The sequence below is a fragment of the Phyllostomus discolor genome, chromosome 3, assembly GCF_004126475.2.
Source record: "Phyllostomus discolor isolate MPI-MPIP mPhyDis1 chromosome 3, mPhyDis1.pri.v3, whole genome shotgun sequence".
Classification (NCBI taxonomy): domain Eukaryota; kingdom Metazoa; phylum Chordata; class Mammalia; order Chiroptera; family Phyllostomidae; genus Phyllostomus; species Phyllostomus discolor.
This window is the reverse complement of record NC_040905.2, coordinates 49,824,450-49,843,075: the sequence shown is the minus strand read 5'-3', so window position 1 is coordinate 49,843,075 and position 18,626 is coordinate 49,824,450. Positions and strand designations below refer to the sequence as shown.

General features: G+C 43.6%; 1 protein-coding gene across 1 annotated transcript in view; it reads left to right on the top strand.

Annotated features, from left to right (window-relative positions):
- Positions 1-9,519, top strand: part of SERINC5 (serine incorporator 5) — an 88,129-nt gene extending 78,610 nt beyond the window's left edge. The window contains exons 10-12 of the mRNA XM_028518804.2: positions 2,283-2,322; positions 3,000-3,144; positions 5,010-9,519. Of these exons, the coding sequence (XP_028374605.1) occupies positions 2,283-2,322; positions 3,000-3,144; positions 5,010-5,157 (333 nt within the window). The 3' untranslated portion in view covers positions 5,158-9,519. The remainder of the gene's footprint in view (positions 1-2,282; positions 2,323-2,999; positions 3,145-5,009) is intronic.
- The last annotated feature ends 9,107 nt before the right edge of the window (positions 9,520-18,626 follow it).

Below are 18,626 nucleotides of genomic sequence, written 5' to 3'. Positions count from 1 at the left end.
AACTTCTAGTCCCTTCCTCTATCTTATACCTGTCTGTGCCCTCCATGTGTAGCACAGCCGAGAGGTTACGTAATAGCTGTTCTGAGGGAGGAGAGAACACTGGATAAAGGCAGGGACCAGCATCTGCTGTGTACCACTCGGCTGAGCAGTGGCCGTACATTAGCTTATTTAAGTGCATCAGCTCTATCAGGTGAGCATTTTATCGGGTATTGTGAATAGGTGTCCAAAGAATCATGGTGGTTGGCAGATGTTGGCAATAGAGTGTCTTATTTTATTACTTGTGCAAAAGTCTTTCTGGGGCCCTCAATGGGATGCCCATCAGGGTCTAAAAACGCCCAACCGGATGGAGGCAGCCCGGAGAAGCCTCAGTCCTGACCCCAAGAATGGGAAGAATGGGAAGTTCCAGGGATGGCTAAGATTTGTGGCACTTGCTATGTTCCGGGCACTGTTCTAGGCGCTTCATGGGCCATTTCATTTAATCCTCATAGAAAACCAATAAGGGTTTTATCTCCATTTTACAAAGTCATTTAAACTGTTGATTTGCCTGCGTGTAAACCATGTGCTCTGGCTCCAGAGCCCAAGTTGCTAACCACTGCTACCCTGGAGCTCGACTGCTGTCTCCTGGCCTGGCGTCCTGCCCTGGCTGCATCCTAATGGCTTTTCATGGGCTTAAGAGCCCTGGTATATCTGATGGGCGCTTGCTTCTGCAGCTGCGTCTCTGGGGATGGTCTTTCCCACACCTGACCTGGAGAGAGTGAACCATTATGAAGGGTTGTCAGTCTGCCAGTTGTCCCCCAGCTCTTTCTGCCACTTAAAAACAAAGGAGAAAACTGTGCTGAGTCTGAATAGCTTACTGCCTGTCATACAGAGGAGACTGGTCTCTAGGAGGCGGGCGTTTGTTCTCTCCACTGACTGGGCGACCACCTGCGGAGGCGGTACCTCATGGTTTCAATATCCCTATTGTGCACAGAGTTAAATAAAGTGCAAAGAACAGCACGTCTCTAAATAAGATTTAAGAGAGGATGTTTTTCTTATTCTGAGGGAAAAGGCCCAGTGTTTCCTTCGGAAATGGAGAGCATGTAGAGTGGAAGTTGGTTTGCTCTTTTTGCATCACGTTTCACAGGATACACCTTTGAGAGAGTTAGTTTCTTGTGGTAACTTAAGCTTCAAAAGAACTAGGACCTCAGCATTCATCTGTTGGGTCCCCTGAAGGAATTAGTGAGTCTGTGTTCCTTCATCCAAGATCCTGTCAAGGTTAATCCCTCTATCACAAATTCCCTTTAGGAGGGAAAAGAGGACATGGCCTTGAGGTATATCAATGGGACTAAGACTCAAGCTCCCAGGTCTTTGTCCCTGGCTCAGTGTTCTTTGTACTAAAAATATTATCAGCCAGAAAGTGCCAAGAACCCAGCCTTTCCAGACTTTCTTGGTACATGTAGTGTTTCTTATTTGTTTACTAGAGTCCTTCTGGAATCATGTAGTTATTTTTTATACCCTGATTTTTGTTAAATTATGTGTATTATTTTGAGCAGGTTAGACACATGGTATGAAATTTGAAAGACAGCAAAGACTCTTCAGAGGAAAGCATCCCACCCATTCCTGTCCCCTGCCAGGAAGGCAGCAAGTGGAGCAGGCTGAATTTTACAGGAACTGTGGGGTGGGCCTCCTGCTCCAGATACCTTAGCTTCCCCACTTCTGATGCCGTGGGCTCCACCATCTCCTAGATGTCACGTGCTACCTGCTGCCTCTTGTGAATCGTGGACCTTGCAGTTCCCATCGTGCATTCATGTCCCAGCTCCATCACTAAGCTAGTGGCGTAACTGCAGGCCAGTTATTTAACCTGCCTGACCTCAGTTTCCTCAACTGTAAATGGAAAACACAGGGGCCAGTGGCTGCTCCCTTGCACACCTGCTGTGAGCACTCACTCCTGCGGGTTGCCCAGGAAGGGCTTGCCCCCTGGCAGGGTGGCTGTGCCCCTGGGCAAAGCCTGGGAGCTGCAATCTAGAGACTGTCGGCTCACAGCAGCCACAGGAACTGCGTGCATACCTTTGAGGGGGATCTTCACCTCCATGTCCTTTGTATTTCCTAGCGCCAGCACCCAGAGCCTCTGGGAAGAATAGGTGCTTAGACAAAACCTTCTGAAGGGATAATGTGTGCAGTTTGGGGCCTGGGGTGTGACTCAGATGGGGAAGGCTTGGCAGGCAGTGGTCTTTAGTGCCTCACTGGTGTCAAGAGAGGAAAGCAGAAAGCAAGCCACCTGACTGTTGGTTTTGCTCTCTCAGGTAGCTCGGTGTTGCTTCTGCTTCGGTCCCTATGGAGAAGGTGAGTAGAGAACTTTCCCCTGCATATCTGTGTGGCCCTCCGTACCTGTAGCTCCAGTCTGTAGGCATTTGGGATTCAGGTACAAATAACTGAACGGTGAGGGGAAACTTTTCTTCCAAAGCCGGTTTACTGTGTGCATACTTTCCACATTCTTCTCAAAGGGTTGCTGGGCTTTGCTTGTTTGTGTTGGTGTTCTGGCAGGTGAGAAATCAGTCTAATATTTTGGCGCATGTTTAAGGTGTACAGTGAGATTTAGAGAAGCAGAAAGTATAGTTTTTAAAGGAATGAACGTTTGGAAAATACCAAGAGGTCCTGACACCTTGTTTGGACCATCTCTTTCCCTCACCGTCACTGTTCTTCTTGGATTGGAGCACCCAGGGGCTGGAGAATTCCTGGTCTGCTCTCTCTCCCTTTCTTCTGAGCTCATAACAAGTTTTGTGTTTCTAATGGCTCTCTTCTGCTCTATTCAGTAAGGGAAATGTCAGGTAACCAATCCCATTCAGGAAGATCCTAGGGTGGGCTGGGGGTGTGTGCGGAGGGCACAGATGAAAATTGCCTGAGGGTACAAGTGGCTCCTGACATCTTTTCCACCGAACCACCCCTGGGATGGAGCAAAGTGTGTCTTTCAGCGTGCACGTGTTCGCTCATTGAACCCGCACTGGTTTTATGGTTCACAGATACCGAAGAGCAGCGGAACATGAAAGAAGGACCGGGTGTCATTTATGATGAAAAGAAAAGCACCGTCTATAGCTATTCGTATTTCCACTGTGTGTTCTTTTTGGCTTCCCTCTACGTGATGATGACCGTCACCAACTGGTTCAAGTGAGTGGCCCATTTTCTTAGATGTTTCAGAAGGGACAGTCTGAAAAAGCAGTATAAGTCCTATTCTTTTATTTTTCAATGATTTTATTTATTTAGTTTTAGAGAGAGGAGAAGGGAGAGAGAGAGGGACAGACACATCAACATGTGGTTGCCTCTCACACGCCCCCTATTGTAGGACCTAACCTACAACCCAGGCATGTGCCCTGACTAGGAATTGAACAGGCAACCTTTTAGTTTGTAGGCCAGCACTCAATCCATGAGCCACACTATCCAGGGTGAAGTCCTGTTCTTTAGGATGCTGAAACATAGATCAGATTTCCTGGAGTCAACTAAACTCCTTTCCAAGTCAAGCTGTCCTCACCTTTACAGAAATAGTTCAGGTCCCTAACAGTCTAGCAGCATGCTTTACCCTGGAACTTGCCACAGTTACTGCAAGTTAAAAAAAAAAAAGGAAGGTTAACTCCTTATGGGCAGTCTTGAAGAACACAGTATTAATAATAGTAATGGAATTCTCAAGTAATCATCTGCTTTTTAAAAATGCTATTAAATTTATTGGGGTGACATTGATTAATAAGATTATACAGGTTATATATTATATGATACATCTGACTTTCCCTGTCACAGTACAGATTCTTTCCGGATTATTCTTTGACTGATCCAAAGTTTCTGCTGGGTCATAGGTTTGTTATAAATTGGGATATACATGGGATAGACATGTAGGCTCATTGTGCTTTCTTTTATTCATTCATTCAACAAATACTGGGTGGCTCCTATGTGCCACACTGCTCTAGGTGGCAGGGCTTACATTCTAGTGGGGGAGACTTGATCCTAATGAGACATAGTGTGTCAGATAGTGGTGAGTCCAGGGGAGAAAAATGAAATGAGGAAGAAGAATAAGGAGTACCTTGTTGGGCTGGGGATCGAGGGGTTGGCAGTTTCAGAGGGGTGGGGGAATTCTTGCCAGCTATTCTCTTGAGGGAGAAAATAGGGAGGAAGCTTCTGAGCTTCCCAGTGATACTTTGAGAATTCCTGGAAATTTTTGGCTTGAGAAGCTTAGAAAAAATGGAGGGAGCTGTACTTAATCAGGCAGACGCTAACACATGTTGTTGAGGATGTGGAGAATTTGGAACCTTCTTACATTCCTGGTAGGATTGTAAAATGGTTCAGCTGCTTTAGAAAGCAGTTTGGCAGTTCCTCAAAATGTTAAACAAAGAGTTACGATATGATCTGGCAACTCTATTCCTAAGTGTATACCCAAGTGAAGAAAAAGCATGTTTGTGTCCACATAAAAACTTGGACACAATGTACACAGCAGCATCATTGATGAAAAGTGGAAACAACACAAATGGGCATCAACGGATGATGGGTGAACAAAATGCACTATATCCAGACAATGGAATATTACTCAACAATAAAAAGGAATAAAGTGCTGACAAGTGCTACAGCATGAAAAAACCTTGAAAAAATTATGCTGAGTGGGAAGAGCCAGTCCCAAGAGGCCCCATGATTCTTTATGAAAATGAAAACATTTCAAATAGGCAACTCCATAAAGACCAAAAGTAGAGGAGTGAATGCTGGGGGCTGGGGAGAGGGGAGGAAACGGGAGGGTGGCTGAAGGGTGCAGAGTTGCTTTTTGGGCGATAAGAATGTTCTAAAATGGATTGTGGTGGTGGTTACACAACTCTATGGCATAATAAAAGCCATAGAGTTGTACACTTTAAACGGGAGTGAATTGTATATGAAGTCAGTGGTTAGGAAAAAGGAAAGGCCAGAGGGGCAGAAGCAGCGACACGTTTGGTGGAAGAGACCTTCTCCCCACCTGTTCTCTTCCAGCTCTGACCATGGATGCTCTCTCGTTTCCACAGCTACGAAAGCGCCAACATCGAAACCTTCTTCAGCGGGAGCTGGTCCATCTTCTGGGTCAAGATGGCCTCCTGCTGGATGTGTGTCCTCTTGTACCTGTGGACGCTGGTCGCCCCCCTCTGCTGTCCTACTCGGCAGTTCTACGTGTGAGGAGCTGAGCCATCCCCTTGGTTCGGTGGGCCTGCAGGCTGGAAGTGACATCCTCTGAACAAGTGTCCCAGGGGTCTGAGCAGTTGCTGGCGCTTTTCAAAAAGCTGGCATCCCCTGGCTGAAGTGTGCTCGAAAAGGCTTTCAAAAAAAAAATTCACCTGATTAGCTTTTTAATTCTAAAATTTGAAAAGAAACTACAGGATTACCCCAAAAGAATTGAAATTTTCAACTAGGCTGATCCTGAGTGATCATATATTTTGTTTGTGTCTTGCCCCTAAAAACCGGAATAGTAGTTAGGCTAGTATTTTTCTTCTGCGTGTTTTTACGGAAACAGAGTTTGGAGTACAACATCTTCTCACAAGGACAGACATTTCCCTTGTGTGGCCTGTCATTCTTACCCTTGGAATAGGAAACATGGCCAAATCTTGAGCCCTCAGCCCCTGACAGAATGCAGACCCCTCCCCACACCTCAGCCTGCAGGAGCCTGCTCACAGGCCCCTGGTAAGTATAGGGCGCAAGAGGAAGCCCCTGATTTTAACTCCCCCTCTGCTGCTTCCTCCCGGCCCCCTTTGAAGTTGTGATGCTGGGAATCACTTCTGCCCTCATCCTTCCATATCCCTTCCCAGAGGTCTCCTCATCCTTTCTGGGTTCGGCATCTTCGTTCTAATGTGAAAAAGCACAGTTTGCTACCACCACCTGTGTCATCCCCCACCGTGTTATCACCACCTGATCCAGGTTCCTGCAGTAATTACGACTCTTGTTTGTGCAATTATTCACGTGGTTATGGAAAAATATTCATGTTGTTTTCTTTGTCTAAATGATGGAGAGCTATAGTTCTTACTTGTTTGTGCTGTTAATAGTAATAATACCATAAGACCTTACCTGAAAAGTTGCTTCCAGGCTGAAGCCTGCTGCGCCCTCCTTCAGTTGTTAAGGTCGGCCCCCCGGTTTCTCTTCCACCTTGAGGCCTTTGGAATGGCAGAGACAGAGGGCTTTTGATGTCCGGATCTGTAACGGGACCGCACTGTTCATGTCCATGGCGGCTGTCGGAGTAGCGGAGTAGATGTGCTGAGGTCAGGACGACCGCATCACAGGCAGCAGCTCAACCAGGCTGGCCGGGTGAGGCCTGTTGTACCAGTTGTAGACGTGACCAGACATCCTTAGAAGGAAAGTTGGGTTGCGAGGGTATTTAATTAAGTCATAAATAACATCCACAGCAATTTTTTGAATATGTACTGATAAAGTAATACTCCTGAGATGTTAGACTTTGGGTGACTGCCCGAGAAGATGTCTGTTTTCGGTGCTGATGTTCTGAGTCAGGAAGGAGCTGACTTCGTGGAAAGTCCATTAGAGACTCCAGTGGAGACATCACAGGGATGTCCCTGCTGGTGTTTTCCTGTGGGATGGAGAGACTCCTCGACCTCCCTGCCAGAGAGGGTCTGAGGCTGAGACTGCCCTGCCCCCTACAGTACGTTTCAGTTGGGCAGAACTGGGCTCCCTCTAAGCTGAGCTTCCATGTGCCAAAAGGCCGGCTTTGGAAACTAGTCAAATTCTTCATTTCCCCTTTTTTGCCTTCCACAAAAACAAGGAAGGAAAACAAATGCAACTGCTGAATCCTCTAGGAACTTGCCTTAATGACAGTGTCTTGAGATTCAGTTACTGAAAGCACTTGTGAGAAAAAGAGCCTTGTTTTTAGTCCAGGCGTTCTTTGGGCTGAGTGGTTGAAGGATGATCTGGAGCCACACAATGAATGGCTGAGGCGGGCCTGCAGCAAGCCAGCAGGAGTGAGCTAGCTCTGTGGGTGGGGACAGGCTGAGAGAGCTGGGCTGTCGGTAGCGGCAGCTCCCTGGCAGAGGCCCCTGCAGTGGTCACCAGGTGCAGTGACAAAGGGCTCCAAGGAAGTGAGATTGGCTTTAGGAAGACCACAAGGAGAGGCAGATCTATAGCTGGCGTTGTGTCAGCAACTACTTTTGTTATGTTTTCTTCCTGTTAGCAGGGTCTGGCAGCCAGCTGTGTGACTTCAGAACTGGTCCTTACAGCCGGTCAAGGTCAAGCTGACAAAGCCATGTCTTCTTTGGCTGGTCTTTATTGACCCCCTGCCCCTGCAGAAAGAAGCTCAGGGAGACACAAAAGAAAGGACGTTGCCAGTGGCAGGGCTCTGGGAGCTCCCTTCCTTAGCCTGCCCACCCTTTCCAGATGCTTAAGACTTGGTTCGTGGCCTGAAGTTAGTTCCTGTCTAAAATTTGGTCCAATACAAGAAGACTAGTTATAGTCATCTGGTTTCTATTCTCACGCAAGATTATCTGAATGATCAAGACAGATGTGGACATACTCTGAAGACTGTGGACACATAAGTTGACTTTAGTGATTATTAATTGTAATAAACAATACTCAGGTGATGAGTCAACATTCAAATGCAGGTTTAAAGAACCTGCATTTTTGTGCTATTGTGGTTTAAGAAACTGGAAAAATTGTGCCAATTGCTTTGAGTCGCTATAATGATACTGTTATTTGATAAATTCTTTTTTTTAAATAGTATACTTTGGCTTCCTACAATTTTTTGTACATGATTTTTAAAAAAAGGTGTTCCTAGAAGCTGCTGGTCAGATTCCTGTAGTGATGAAAGCTGAAAAAGTTTTTAAAACTCTGTATGTTTCCTCTGTGCCATTTATCTGACGTGGAAAAAATTTCCCCTTTCATTTCCATGAGTAAAAAGACCAAGTAGGGAAAGGGGTTCTTTCTGGGAGTGTTGCTCAATGTACCTAGACACATCACCTGACTGAAGACCAGAGACTTTTCTAGCAAAGCTTTCTGACACTTAACTTTGTCCTTACTGGATTTTGCTTTTGTTGGTTTTGTCCTCACAGTCTCTCGGGAAATGGCTTGAAGGTGTTGGTCACCGGAAGTATTTGGAGCTCTTCTGCAGTGCGGGGAACTGTGGGAGCTGAGGGCGGGTAGGGTTCCTGGGACTTGGGGCTCTGGTGCCCATCAGCAGTGGCCAGCAGGGGTCACCACACCGAATTGTTCATTTCTAGCTCCTCAGAGGCTCCTTCATTGTGGAAGACCTCCGTGCAGCGCTGATTCCACTGACCCCAGTTGCCACCCTCTGCCTTTTAAAATTATGTGCTTCGTTTTGGCCAGAAGTTTACTACCATTGGTGCTTCATTTATCTTCAAAAAAGGGACTTCCAGAGCCTGTATTTAAGATGCCTGGGTTTTTTTCTCCTTTGACTGCCTTTCTAAATAGGCTCTCATTTTGGTGCCCATTCGTGTTCTACCTATCCCTCTTTGAAATAAAAAAGGGTTTATTTTATAACTAAGAAGGGTGTGGCCTTGGGCTGAGACCCTGTATGCCCAGAGAGAACACTGGGCTTTCTTTAACCAGAGAAAGTAGAGTAGCCGCTTGGTTCACGGAATTCTCTGTAGGACATTCTTCTTAATTTGCCAAGGGCACTAACTCCCTATGGCTTTGTTCTTAAGGCCTCCATGTTTCCTGCCATCTTTAATATAACTGTAAAGACTCAGGCGTTTTAATACAATGTTGCATTTCAGGCAGACATGGACTCTCTAATGTTAGACCTACTTCACAGGACTAGGAAGCTATTTATTTACACAGATCTTCTGAATTAAGGCTAGACATTCTCAAGATCTTTCTCTCCTTTCTTCCTTAGTAAATCATTTGCAGAGGTGTTCATTGGAAATATGTGACTTTTACCAAAGAGGTTTCTTTCTTTTTAAAGTAAAATCCTTTCAGCAAAAACTTAATTGGGGAAGGGTAGATTAAGAATGCATATGCCTAAATTCACTTTTACAGGAGTTTACTCATATTTATGTGAGTAAAATGATGGAAGAATTCTTGAAGGTAATCCTTTGGTGTGAAGGATCCTGGGAAATTCAGATAAAGAAAGCTTGTAGCAGATCTGTAATATATGTCTTGAGAGCTATTTATAAGAAATTTAAGAGGATTGTCTGTTTTCCTTAATTAAAGATTTAAGGATTTTTTTTACTTTACAGAAAAATCTCTACAAAAATTTTATAGCCATAACTTTGTTAATTTTTTAAACTTTCCTGAAACAATTAGCTGTAGCCAAATTACATGGTTGTTTTGCAATATTAGAATTTTGAAAATGTAATATATGTGGTAAATCTACTGTTTGAAATTTATAATAGTGTCAGATGTGGTTAGAGTTTTGGTAACTTTTTAAGTAGTTTTTTCCCCATTAGTCACAGAAGCAACTATGGATTTATATTTGTTTTGTGAATGCTAATTTTTCTATGAAGTGTCTGAGTTGACCAGTCTTTTCCTATGTAGAACACTCAAAACTTGTTAACTCTGTACTGTAATAAAACTTGCCATTGAAAACCATGTTGTTTTTTCTCCTTTCTGTTGGATACATTTGTAATTAAAGTCCTTTAGGTGGTGTTTTCCAAGATGTTGCTTTCAAATGTTAATCAGCTCTCTCTTAAGCTTTTTAGAGTCTCCTTGTGGTTCTTGAGAACAAAAATGCAAAAGGAAAGCCCAAGCTTTTTAGCTTCTCTCTGGTTGAAAGCTTCTGTGTCCTGCTTCCTTTAATATTCTTATGCTAGTGACAAGCTGTCTTAAATATGAGAATTAGAGTAAGATTTTTTTATATAAAGAGTTCTTTTTTAAGATTTTTATTTGTTTAGAGAGAGGGGGGAAGGGAGGAAGAAAGAGAGGGAGAGAAACATCATCAATCTGTTGCTCAAAACGCCCCCAGCTGGAGACCCGGCCCGGCCTGCAGCCCAGCCTGGTACCCTGAGTAGGAAGCAAACCAGCAACATTCCCATTTGCAGGCCTGCGCCCAATGCACTGGGACACATGGAGCCAATGTTAAGAGTAAGTCTTTAAAGAAGGTAATATGAGTCCTCCAATGTGGTTCTTTTTCAGTATTTGGGTATTCTAGGTCTTCTGCATTTCCCTTTAAAGTTTAGAATTAATTTGTCAATTCCCTCGATTGGGATGTCATTGAGTCCCTCGATCAGTTTATAAAGAATTGACATCATAACAACAGTAGATATATCTTTCATGTATATAGATCTTTTAAATTTTCTTTACTAGTATTGTATAATACTTCTGTTTTTATTAAAATATCTTTACAGGATTTAATCTTGATAATTCTAATCATTTTTATGAGATTAGTTTCCTAAATTTTTTTGTGTATCACATACCCAGGATTTACTGTCTTAACTGTTTTTAAGTGTACAGTCAGTATTGTTAAGTACATTCATACTGTGCGACCCATCTCCAGTACTGGTTTGTCTCTCAGAACTGAGACTCTGTCCCATTGAACAGCAATCCCTCATTCTCCTCTTCCATCAGCTCCTGGAAACTACCATTCTGCTTTCTGTTTCTCTGAACTTGTATTTGCTCCATTCTCGCCCCCTCCCTGCAACCCCTGCCCTCCCATTCCCCTGTGTTTCTTCCCAGATGCATACTGTTGGCTTTTCATGTTTCACTTATCCTAGATGTGCTTTAGGGTTCACCTTTTTTGTTGTTGTTGTAACCGTTATCCATGGGTTTTTGGTTGTGCTGCCTATTTGCTTTCTTTCAACATGGAAATTCAGGAAGGTCCAGACTATGTTCTACTATCACCATCATTTTTCCATTCACTCTCGAATTAAGCTGCAATATGCCTTTCATACACACCTTTTCTCAGAACTGACTGTCAAGGTCATTGGTAATCTCCAGGGTGCTATATCCATTGTCCTCATCTTGACCTACTGTAAGCACTTGACACTGTTAACTAAATTATAAATAAACCTTATTCATACTTAACTGATTTTTACATCTAGTCATCCCCACATTTTGAAAGTGATTATTGTAGTTATTGTTTTTTTAGTCACATTGCACTTAAGATCATGGAAGACAGATCCTTTTTAGTCTCAAGTCTCTACATCCACAGAACCGCACCCAGGGGTCCCTCCCTGGAAACATCAGCCATCTGTGACTGAGTGACTGAAGCTGGTGTGGTTCTTAACTCCACCTTCTGGGTCATCCTGACTGACTACATGTTACAACGCCTGATTTACAGCTGAATAGTTTGCTCAGCCTGCTTCCCAGCATACGTGGTTGGGAGCCCAGTGACTTCATCTTAAACCGTTGGTTTTAGTACAAGTGGGCTGTGTTTTTGTTAGTTCAATTCTCTTAAAAACCCTGTGTTTTCTCTGAATCTTCACTAAATTAGATAAAAACCATTCCACCAGCCTTTTCCAGATACAGCCCTCCTCTGGATGACAGGTCGGCGTGTGATAACACCCTGGTTCTTGCCCACACTCTCTTGTCTAGCTGAGAAGACCAGGAGGCACACTTTTAAGGTTCTTAGAAAACTCTTTTCTAGTCAGAAGTATTTGAGAAGCATTTCCTTAAAAATTCCTGAGAGTTTAACAAGGGGCTTTATCTTGACCCCGAAGTTGCATTATTTTAAAAAATTTAATCCAATATATGCAAATTATTATTTTAACCTCTGAAGTCACATTTTACTTGTAGCATCTTAGCAGTGATAAGTAGTTAATGAAAGTGTTGAAAAATACTTCATTGAATATTTTAGATGTATTGTTAAATTGTTTAGAAAACTGTATACTGTGTGATCCAAATCCTATGTATATGAATTATTAAAGTTATTCTAACAGCTTTTACAATGGTAAGACTTTATGAGATACTATTGCAATAGGGGTTTTGTAATAGGGCAGAGAGCTCAGGTTCAACTCGGAATACAAGGGCAAGTGAAGATTTACAGCTAATGAGCAGAGGGAGGGAGGCCAGCAGATGGAAAATTGAAAGAGGAGACATCAGGATAAGGGGATTCTTGCTAAAGGGAGGCCAAGAATTTCTACATCAAGGATGGGTTGTAAGGAACTTGATCAGATTTTTAGGGTGGACGGAGTGGGAATCTCGCTAAGACCAGGCTGTTCAGGCACATGGTAAGTGAAAGGGTGAAGCCAGTGCCCTTTGCTGTCATGGCACCATTTGCCAAGCAGGCCTGTGACCTTGTTGAACATGACTGCCATTTTCTCTTTTGGGCTTTTGTGCCCAGGACTGGAAAATACCGGAAGAACAGACCTCACCGCTCCCTGCAGCCACAGGCAGAAGGTACCGCTGGAACAAACTGCAGCCTGTGTTACAATGCCCCAGCAGCCCAGGGGCCACACGACAGCAACCCCCTCATCCTTTTGCAATTCTGCTCATCCTTTTTTAATCCAAGTGTAATCCAATAGAAGTTCAAAGCCTTCACCCATCAAGGCTGGTGTATCTCTCCATACCATGACCTCTCCTTTCTTGGATAGTGAATAAAATTTTACACTTTGTGAAATCTCTGTGTGAATTCTTTAACAGCTCATGTCACCGGCCACCCTAACAGTAAGGATAGACATGGAAGAGCCATGGTCAAGGTCTAGTCAAGATGAGTGCTCAGAGGAGCCTGACTAAAGTTTGGTCAGGGTGAGGGTCTTGGTCAGAACACACGCACACTTGCCCATTCAGAGAAAATGTACTGAAGCTTTAGCCTACCATATTGTCTGTACAGCAGCACCCATATCCTGCTCTTCCCCCTCCATACTTTGGGGATTGTGCTCCTGGTTATAGCAGGAGCAGCTATGTTCTTTCCCCCAAATTGTCACAGCTACAGTAATTGATCCAGAGGCTGACTGTTCCATCAAAGCTGGGCATTCAGCCTCTCTGGAACTTTGGACTTGGAACTGAAAGAAAGTATAGCTGTAGACTGGCTGTTGTCTTGAACCAAGGATTTGGGAAACTTTAAAGATGGCGTTAGTGACTGCTTTAGGTTTTATGGACACAGGGGAAAAGCCAATTTGCAGCCAGATACAGGATTAGAGCAGTTGTATAGAGCAGTTGTGAAAGCAAAAAGGAGGACAGAGAGAGAGAGAACAAATTTCTGAAGGTGTTCCAGTCCCCAGTTCTATTCCATCTCAGAGGCCCAGTTTAAATAATGATGATAGTCAACGTTTATTGAGCACTTGATGTGTATCTGGCATAATTCTCACAAATGATTCTATAGACCAGGGATCCCCAACCTCTGGGCTGCAGGGCGGACTGGTTAGGGACTGGTTAGGGGCTGGTTAGGCACCAGGCCACACAGCGGGAGGTGAGCTTGCATGTAATGTGCTTGGCTCACCCCTAAACCATCCCCCCAACCCTGGTCCATGGAAAAATTGTCTTACAGGAAACCAGTCCCTGGTGCCAAAAAGTTTGGGGACTGCTGCTATAGACATTACTGTTCTTTCTGATACTCATTTTTACATGAGAGAGAAAAGCAAACGTCTTAAAATCCTTACTTAAATGCAATTTGTTTTCAGAGTTTGCCAAATCCCACCACTCTCTCTACCTCTTTCCCATCTCCTTTCTTTACCACCCCCACCAACCCCTTTAGTTCAACAATCCCTTTTCCTTTGTAGAGCTTTCTATTGGCTTCTCTATTTGGATAACGATTTATATCAGTAAGGAACTGCATTTGAGTAACAAGAGACTGAACCTCAGTAACTTAAACACTCTGGTTCTCAAGAATGTGAACCAAAGTTTATTGTGAATTACTGGCTCTTCTTCTGTGGCCCCAGGGGCTGCTTGGCAGACCCATCTGGTGTGTATTCCAGGCAGAAGACCCAGGAAGGCCTGAGGGCTCCCTGGGGAGAAGCACATTGAATTTCCGGGCAGGAAATAGGAGGGTCTGGAATATCTTGTTATTGCTGGAAAATAATACTTTCAAAGTCCCTTTGAGGACAAGCTGTTATTTCTAGTAATGAATTTTCATTTAGAAATAAGGTTTGTGGTTGTTACAGTATTTTGTGTGTGTTTTTCTGCCTTTTAAGGTGAGTGAAGAGACTGATGAATATGACATAATATTAATAAAAATTCAGAAGTTAAGGTAATTAAATTGGAAACCAATGTTTAAATATTTAAGTTATAATTAGTTATAAGGTTAAACTTTAGATTTAGTGTGTTTTAACTGTTCAGAAAGATTTTGTCTACAGAATTTTGTTGGGTATTTGAAGGGGTTGAGAAAATCAAATGTATATATTAGATTGTATTTTAAAATTTCCAAAATTTATTATTTAAAAAAATATTTTATTGTTTGTGCTATTACCGTTGTCCCAATTTTTCCTCCTTTGCCCTCTTGACTCAGGGACCCCCCCCCCTTTCCCATAGTCAGTTCCCACACCATTTTGTCCATGTTGTGTGTAACTGGGTACACAGCTTGGGGCCACTGATAATAGAACACCCTCACAACCCTGCCTACAGCAGGACTGGAGGCAGGGAGAATAGATGGTACAGCGTTCAAGATATTGCATAGCAAAGGCAAGTTAATAGTTGTACCTTTCTGAAAGGAAGATTTTGGAAGCTACAGAATTATATACGTGACTATGAGAATGCACAGTGACTTGTGAGATAGCCAAGGGGGAAGATGCCCTCACAGAATGCCCGTGCGTCCCTGGGAACTTTTGCCCTGACTAAAGATGGCAGCAGGAAGAGGGTCAAAGACAAAGGCAATCTGATAAAAATGGCGGACACTAATGCACCATCAGAAAGGCCAGATATGAGGTCACATAGGAAATTCCCAGTTGAGCATTTAAATTGGGGCAGGCCAAAGGTCAAAAGGGAGTCACGAGGTCAGGAGGTCTGCTGGAAGTCTGCCTGGAAAGGATGGTTGCAGAGCTGGCAGTGTTGCACAGACCTGCCTAGCTACCCAGACTCATGATAGATACTTGGAGCTGAACTGTGACCTGGAATGCTGAGCTACAGACTTCTGCTTTTCTGAGAGACCATACCTCTGAACAGCACATTCTGAAATTGGCCTGGTTTGGCAGAGGGAGGCAGGAGTGTGTGTTTTGGGGTGCTTTCTAAGGGAGCAGGACTTGCCCTGGCTGGTGTGGTCCCCAGTAGGGGGTGTGCAAGAGGCAACCACACACTGATGTTTCTCTCCCTTCTCCTTCCCTTCCCCTCTCTCTAAAATAAATAAATAAAATCTTTTAATAAATAAATATATAAAATATAAGTTGAAACAACTTATTTCAGTGCATAAAAGTGCTCTTCAAACAAGGAAAATTCAGATGACACAGTGTATCAGTCAGTGTACACTAAGCTACAGTTATACTACCTTACAAGCAACTCCAAAAGCCTCACTGGTTTACGGTGACTAAAGTTCAGTTCTTGCTCATGTCACATGTCTGTTGTAGTCTGTCCATAGCTCTGCTCTGAGTTTTCTTCACTCTGAGAGCCAGACTGATGCTGATAAGTGTTGCATATAGATCACTTTGACAGAGGGATTATTGAAGGCAATTGAGAAGAAGCAAATACATGAAAAGCTCTCTGCTTTCCCCCTATTTTGCCTAAAAGCAAAAAGAACATAAGTTTACAAAGGTGGCCACTCCTCTTCTCTCTATGGGAAGGACAGAAGTTGATCCCTGGAGGCAACTTTAAACCCTTATCAATGGAGAAGGCATAACAACCCTTCTTTTTGTTGACCTTACTTTCCCTGGTTACCTCCCCATAACTGGCCACCCCACAGCTTTTGTCTTTAGCTAAAGATGATATAAGCCTGAGTCCTAAACCACGCCTAAGAGTTACTCTTTTTCCCTGGGTACCTCCCATGTGTACATGAGGTACACATGTTAATAAACTCTTGTTTGTTTTCTTTTTACTTGTCTTATTTGGTCTTTAGAGAGAGGTGATGGGAGAGAGAGAGGGAAAGAAACATTGACTGATTGCATCTCACACACTCCCTACTGGGAACCTGGCCCACAACCCAGGCATGTGCCCTGACTGGAAATAAAACCAGTGACCTTTCAGTTTATAGGCCATTGCTCGACCCACTAAGCCACACCAGCCAGGGCTGTTGTTTTTCCTTTTGTTGAAGTCTTTTATCATAGGGGTCTTGGCTAAAAACTCAGAAAGGTAGTGGTACTGGTAGAATGACAAGATCTCAGTTCTTGTCTTCTTGAAGGAAGAAGGATTTCGGTCAAGAGACCAAGCTCAGTAAAGCAAGAAATTATTGGCTACACCAAAAGCACACTCAGGGCAGTGAAGCCAGGAAGGGCTTAGCATAGAAGAGACAACAGGAGAGCCTAGGCTGGGCTGCTTTAGCTCATGGGAAGTCAGAGAAAAGGGGGGCTTGGAGACAGGTTCAGGGGTTAGCCTGGGATGAGCTGCCACTGCCCATTGCTCCCCTGGTTACCAGTCTCATGGGGCCCCTTCGAGGTTAGGAGATGCACACCTGTGGGGGAAGAAGGGGATGAAGGCAGAGGCATGGGCATGCTCCCCAGTGGCAGAGTGTGCCCTGGATCCGTTGTCCTTCAGGTTTCATCTCTGTCTCACAGGTGAGAATCTTAAGGGAGGTCTCAGGGGAGGGTTTAATGAGATGATTCATCAGTTTCCCAGGTGTGTCTTTTCAGGGTCTTGGTCTCCACTGATTGGTCAGTGTCAGGCAAGGGTGTCGTTAGTCAGTGCAGCTGGTCATAAGGCAGCGTTGGTGTAGTCTGTCTGGTTTGGCTCCTTTTCTGACCCCCAAGCTAAGCCTAGATGTTATCTCTAGATCAGGAATTCTAAACTACGGGAACAGTGATATGAAACTGAAACGTCAGGAAGTCCAAACCACGTGACCAACAATATGCTCGGAGAGGAAAGTTTCCCCGGGGCCAACGTCCTGGCTTCCCCAGTTTTGGCCCTTGGTAGGCACCCGGGGCTTTCCACCCTAGTGACCTCCAGTACCTGGCCCATCATCCTTGTCTCTCATGTCTAGGAAGCTACCACAGGAGAGGAAAATTACCTTTCCTCCCCTACAGCATACCAATACATTTTTGTTTATACTCTTTTTCTCAATCTTTTTTGTTGGGCAGGTCGCAGCCTAGAACTTAGAAAGATGAAGGAAAATTATTTTTCTCTCCTACACTGTTATCATGGAAGAGAGGAAGGGAACATGGCTGAACCACACGGTGACTCCTGAAGCTTCATCTTAAGGGTGGCACACATCTGTTATCGTCACATTGAATAAAGCAAGTGTCATGGACAATCTTGAGGTCAAAAGGGGGAAGATATGTATCCTCCCATGAGGAGTTTGACATAATCACATAACTAAGGCTGATGCAAGGAGGCAGGAAGGTGTTACCCTCCCTCAGGGCACGGCAGCAATTATTTTGAACAATAATATACTCTGCCATAATGAAAAAAGAAATTTTTAAAAATTCTAGCAGTTTACTTTTTTCCCTGTCACATACATTGTCAATGTGTCCTAGCATAGAGAAGTGATTGTTTTTGGATGTTGGAATTGTGATGATTTCAATTCCATCCTTTAAAAATTTCTATAATGCATATACCGGTATATTTCTTTTATAGCTAGATTAAAATTTATAAATTTCATTTGGACAAAAAAAGCAATGAACAACTAATTTTTAAGATTTTATTTATTTATTTATTTTTAGAGAGAGGGAGAAAGAGAGAGAGAAACATCAGTGTGTGGTTGCCCCTCATGTGCCCCCACCAGGGACCTGGACCACAACCCGAGCATGTGCCCTGACTGGGAATCAAACTGGTGACCCTTTGGTTCACAGGCTGGCCCTCAATCCACTGAGCCATACCAGGCAGGGCTAAAACAGTGTTTTAGAAAGGTACATCTCACAACATTGAAGGAAAATAATATACATTGGAGACCTTGTGTTTTATTTTATTTTTTAATATTTATTTTTTAGAGAGAGAGGGAGAGAGGGTGAGAAATCTCTAATGTGAGAGAGGCATCAATTGGCTGCTTCCTGCCTGGACTGGCTTGGACTGGGAATTGAACCCAAAACCTAGGCATGTGCCCTGACCAGGAATTGAATCAGTGACCTTTTGCCTTGTGGGATGACACCCAACCAACTGAGGCACACCACTGAGCTTGTATTTTACGTATATCTCTATTCAACCTGTCTGCTTTAAAAAAGCGTGTCTATGAAATGGAATGTGTTTGTTAAATCAGTAAATGATGAATGTTGGTTAGTTGGCTGGGGAGAGCATAGTCTCACAATAGCTTAGAGACAGCCTGTATTACAAGATGCATTCTTTTGTGGTTATCTGGCTGATGTCATGAAATTCTGACTTTTGCCAGTAGGGAAGATTGTATTTCTCCTTGGCAGGAAACTTCCTATTTAATACATTTTGGATCTCATTGCATATTGTTACAGCAAAACTTTTGTGCTTAATTGACTCTTCATTTGCTTCTGATTTTATAGTCGGTACTGATCTTACTGATGAACTAGCTTTTTATAATCCAAACTGGATCTCTGCCTAGTTTTTCTGTCCCAATTCTACTTGGTGGTCAAGATTAACTCAGATATTCAGTTCTCTCCCCACCCCCACCATTTTGGCTTTTCAGTGTATTCAACTGAATTTTGATAATAATGAGCCTAAAGCATTCTTTTTTTTTTCCTCTTTGAAAAATGTGTATGGTGGAAGGAAATGAAGAC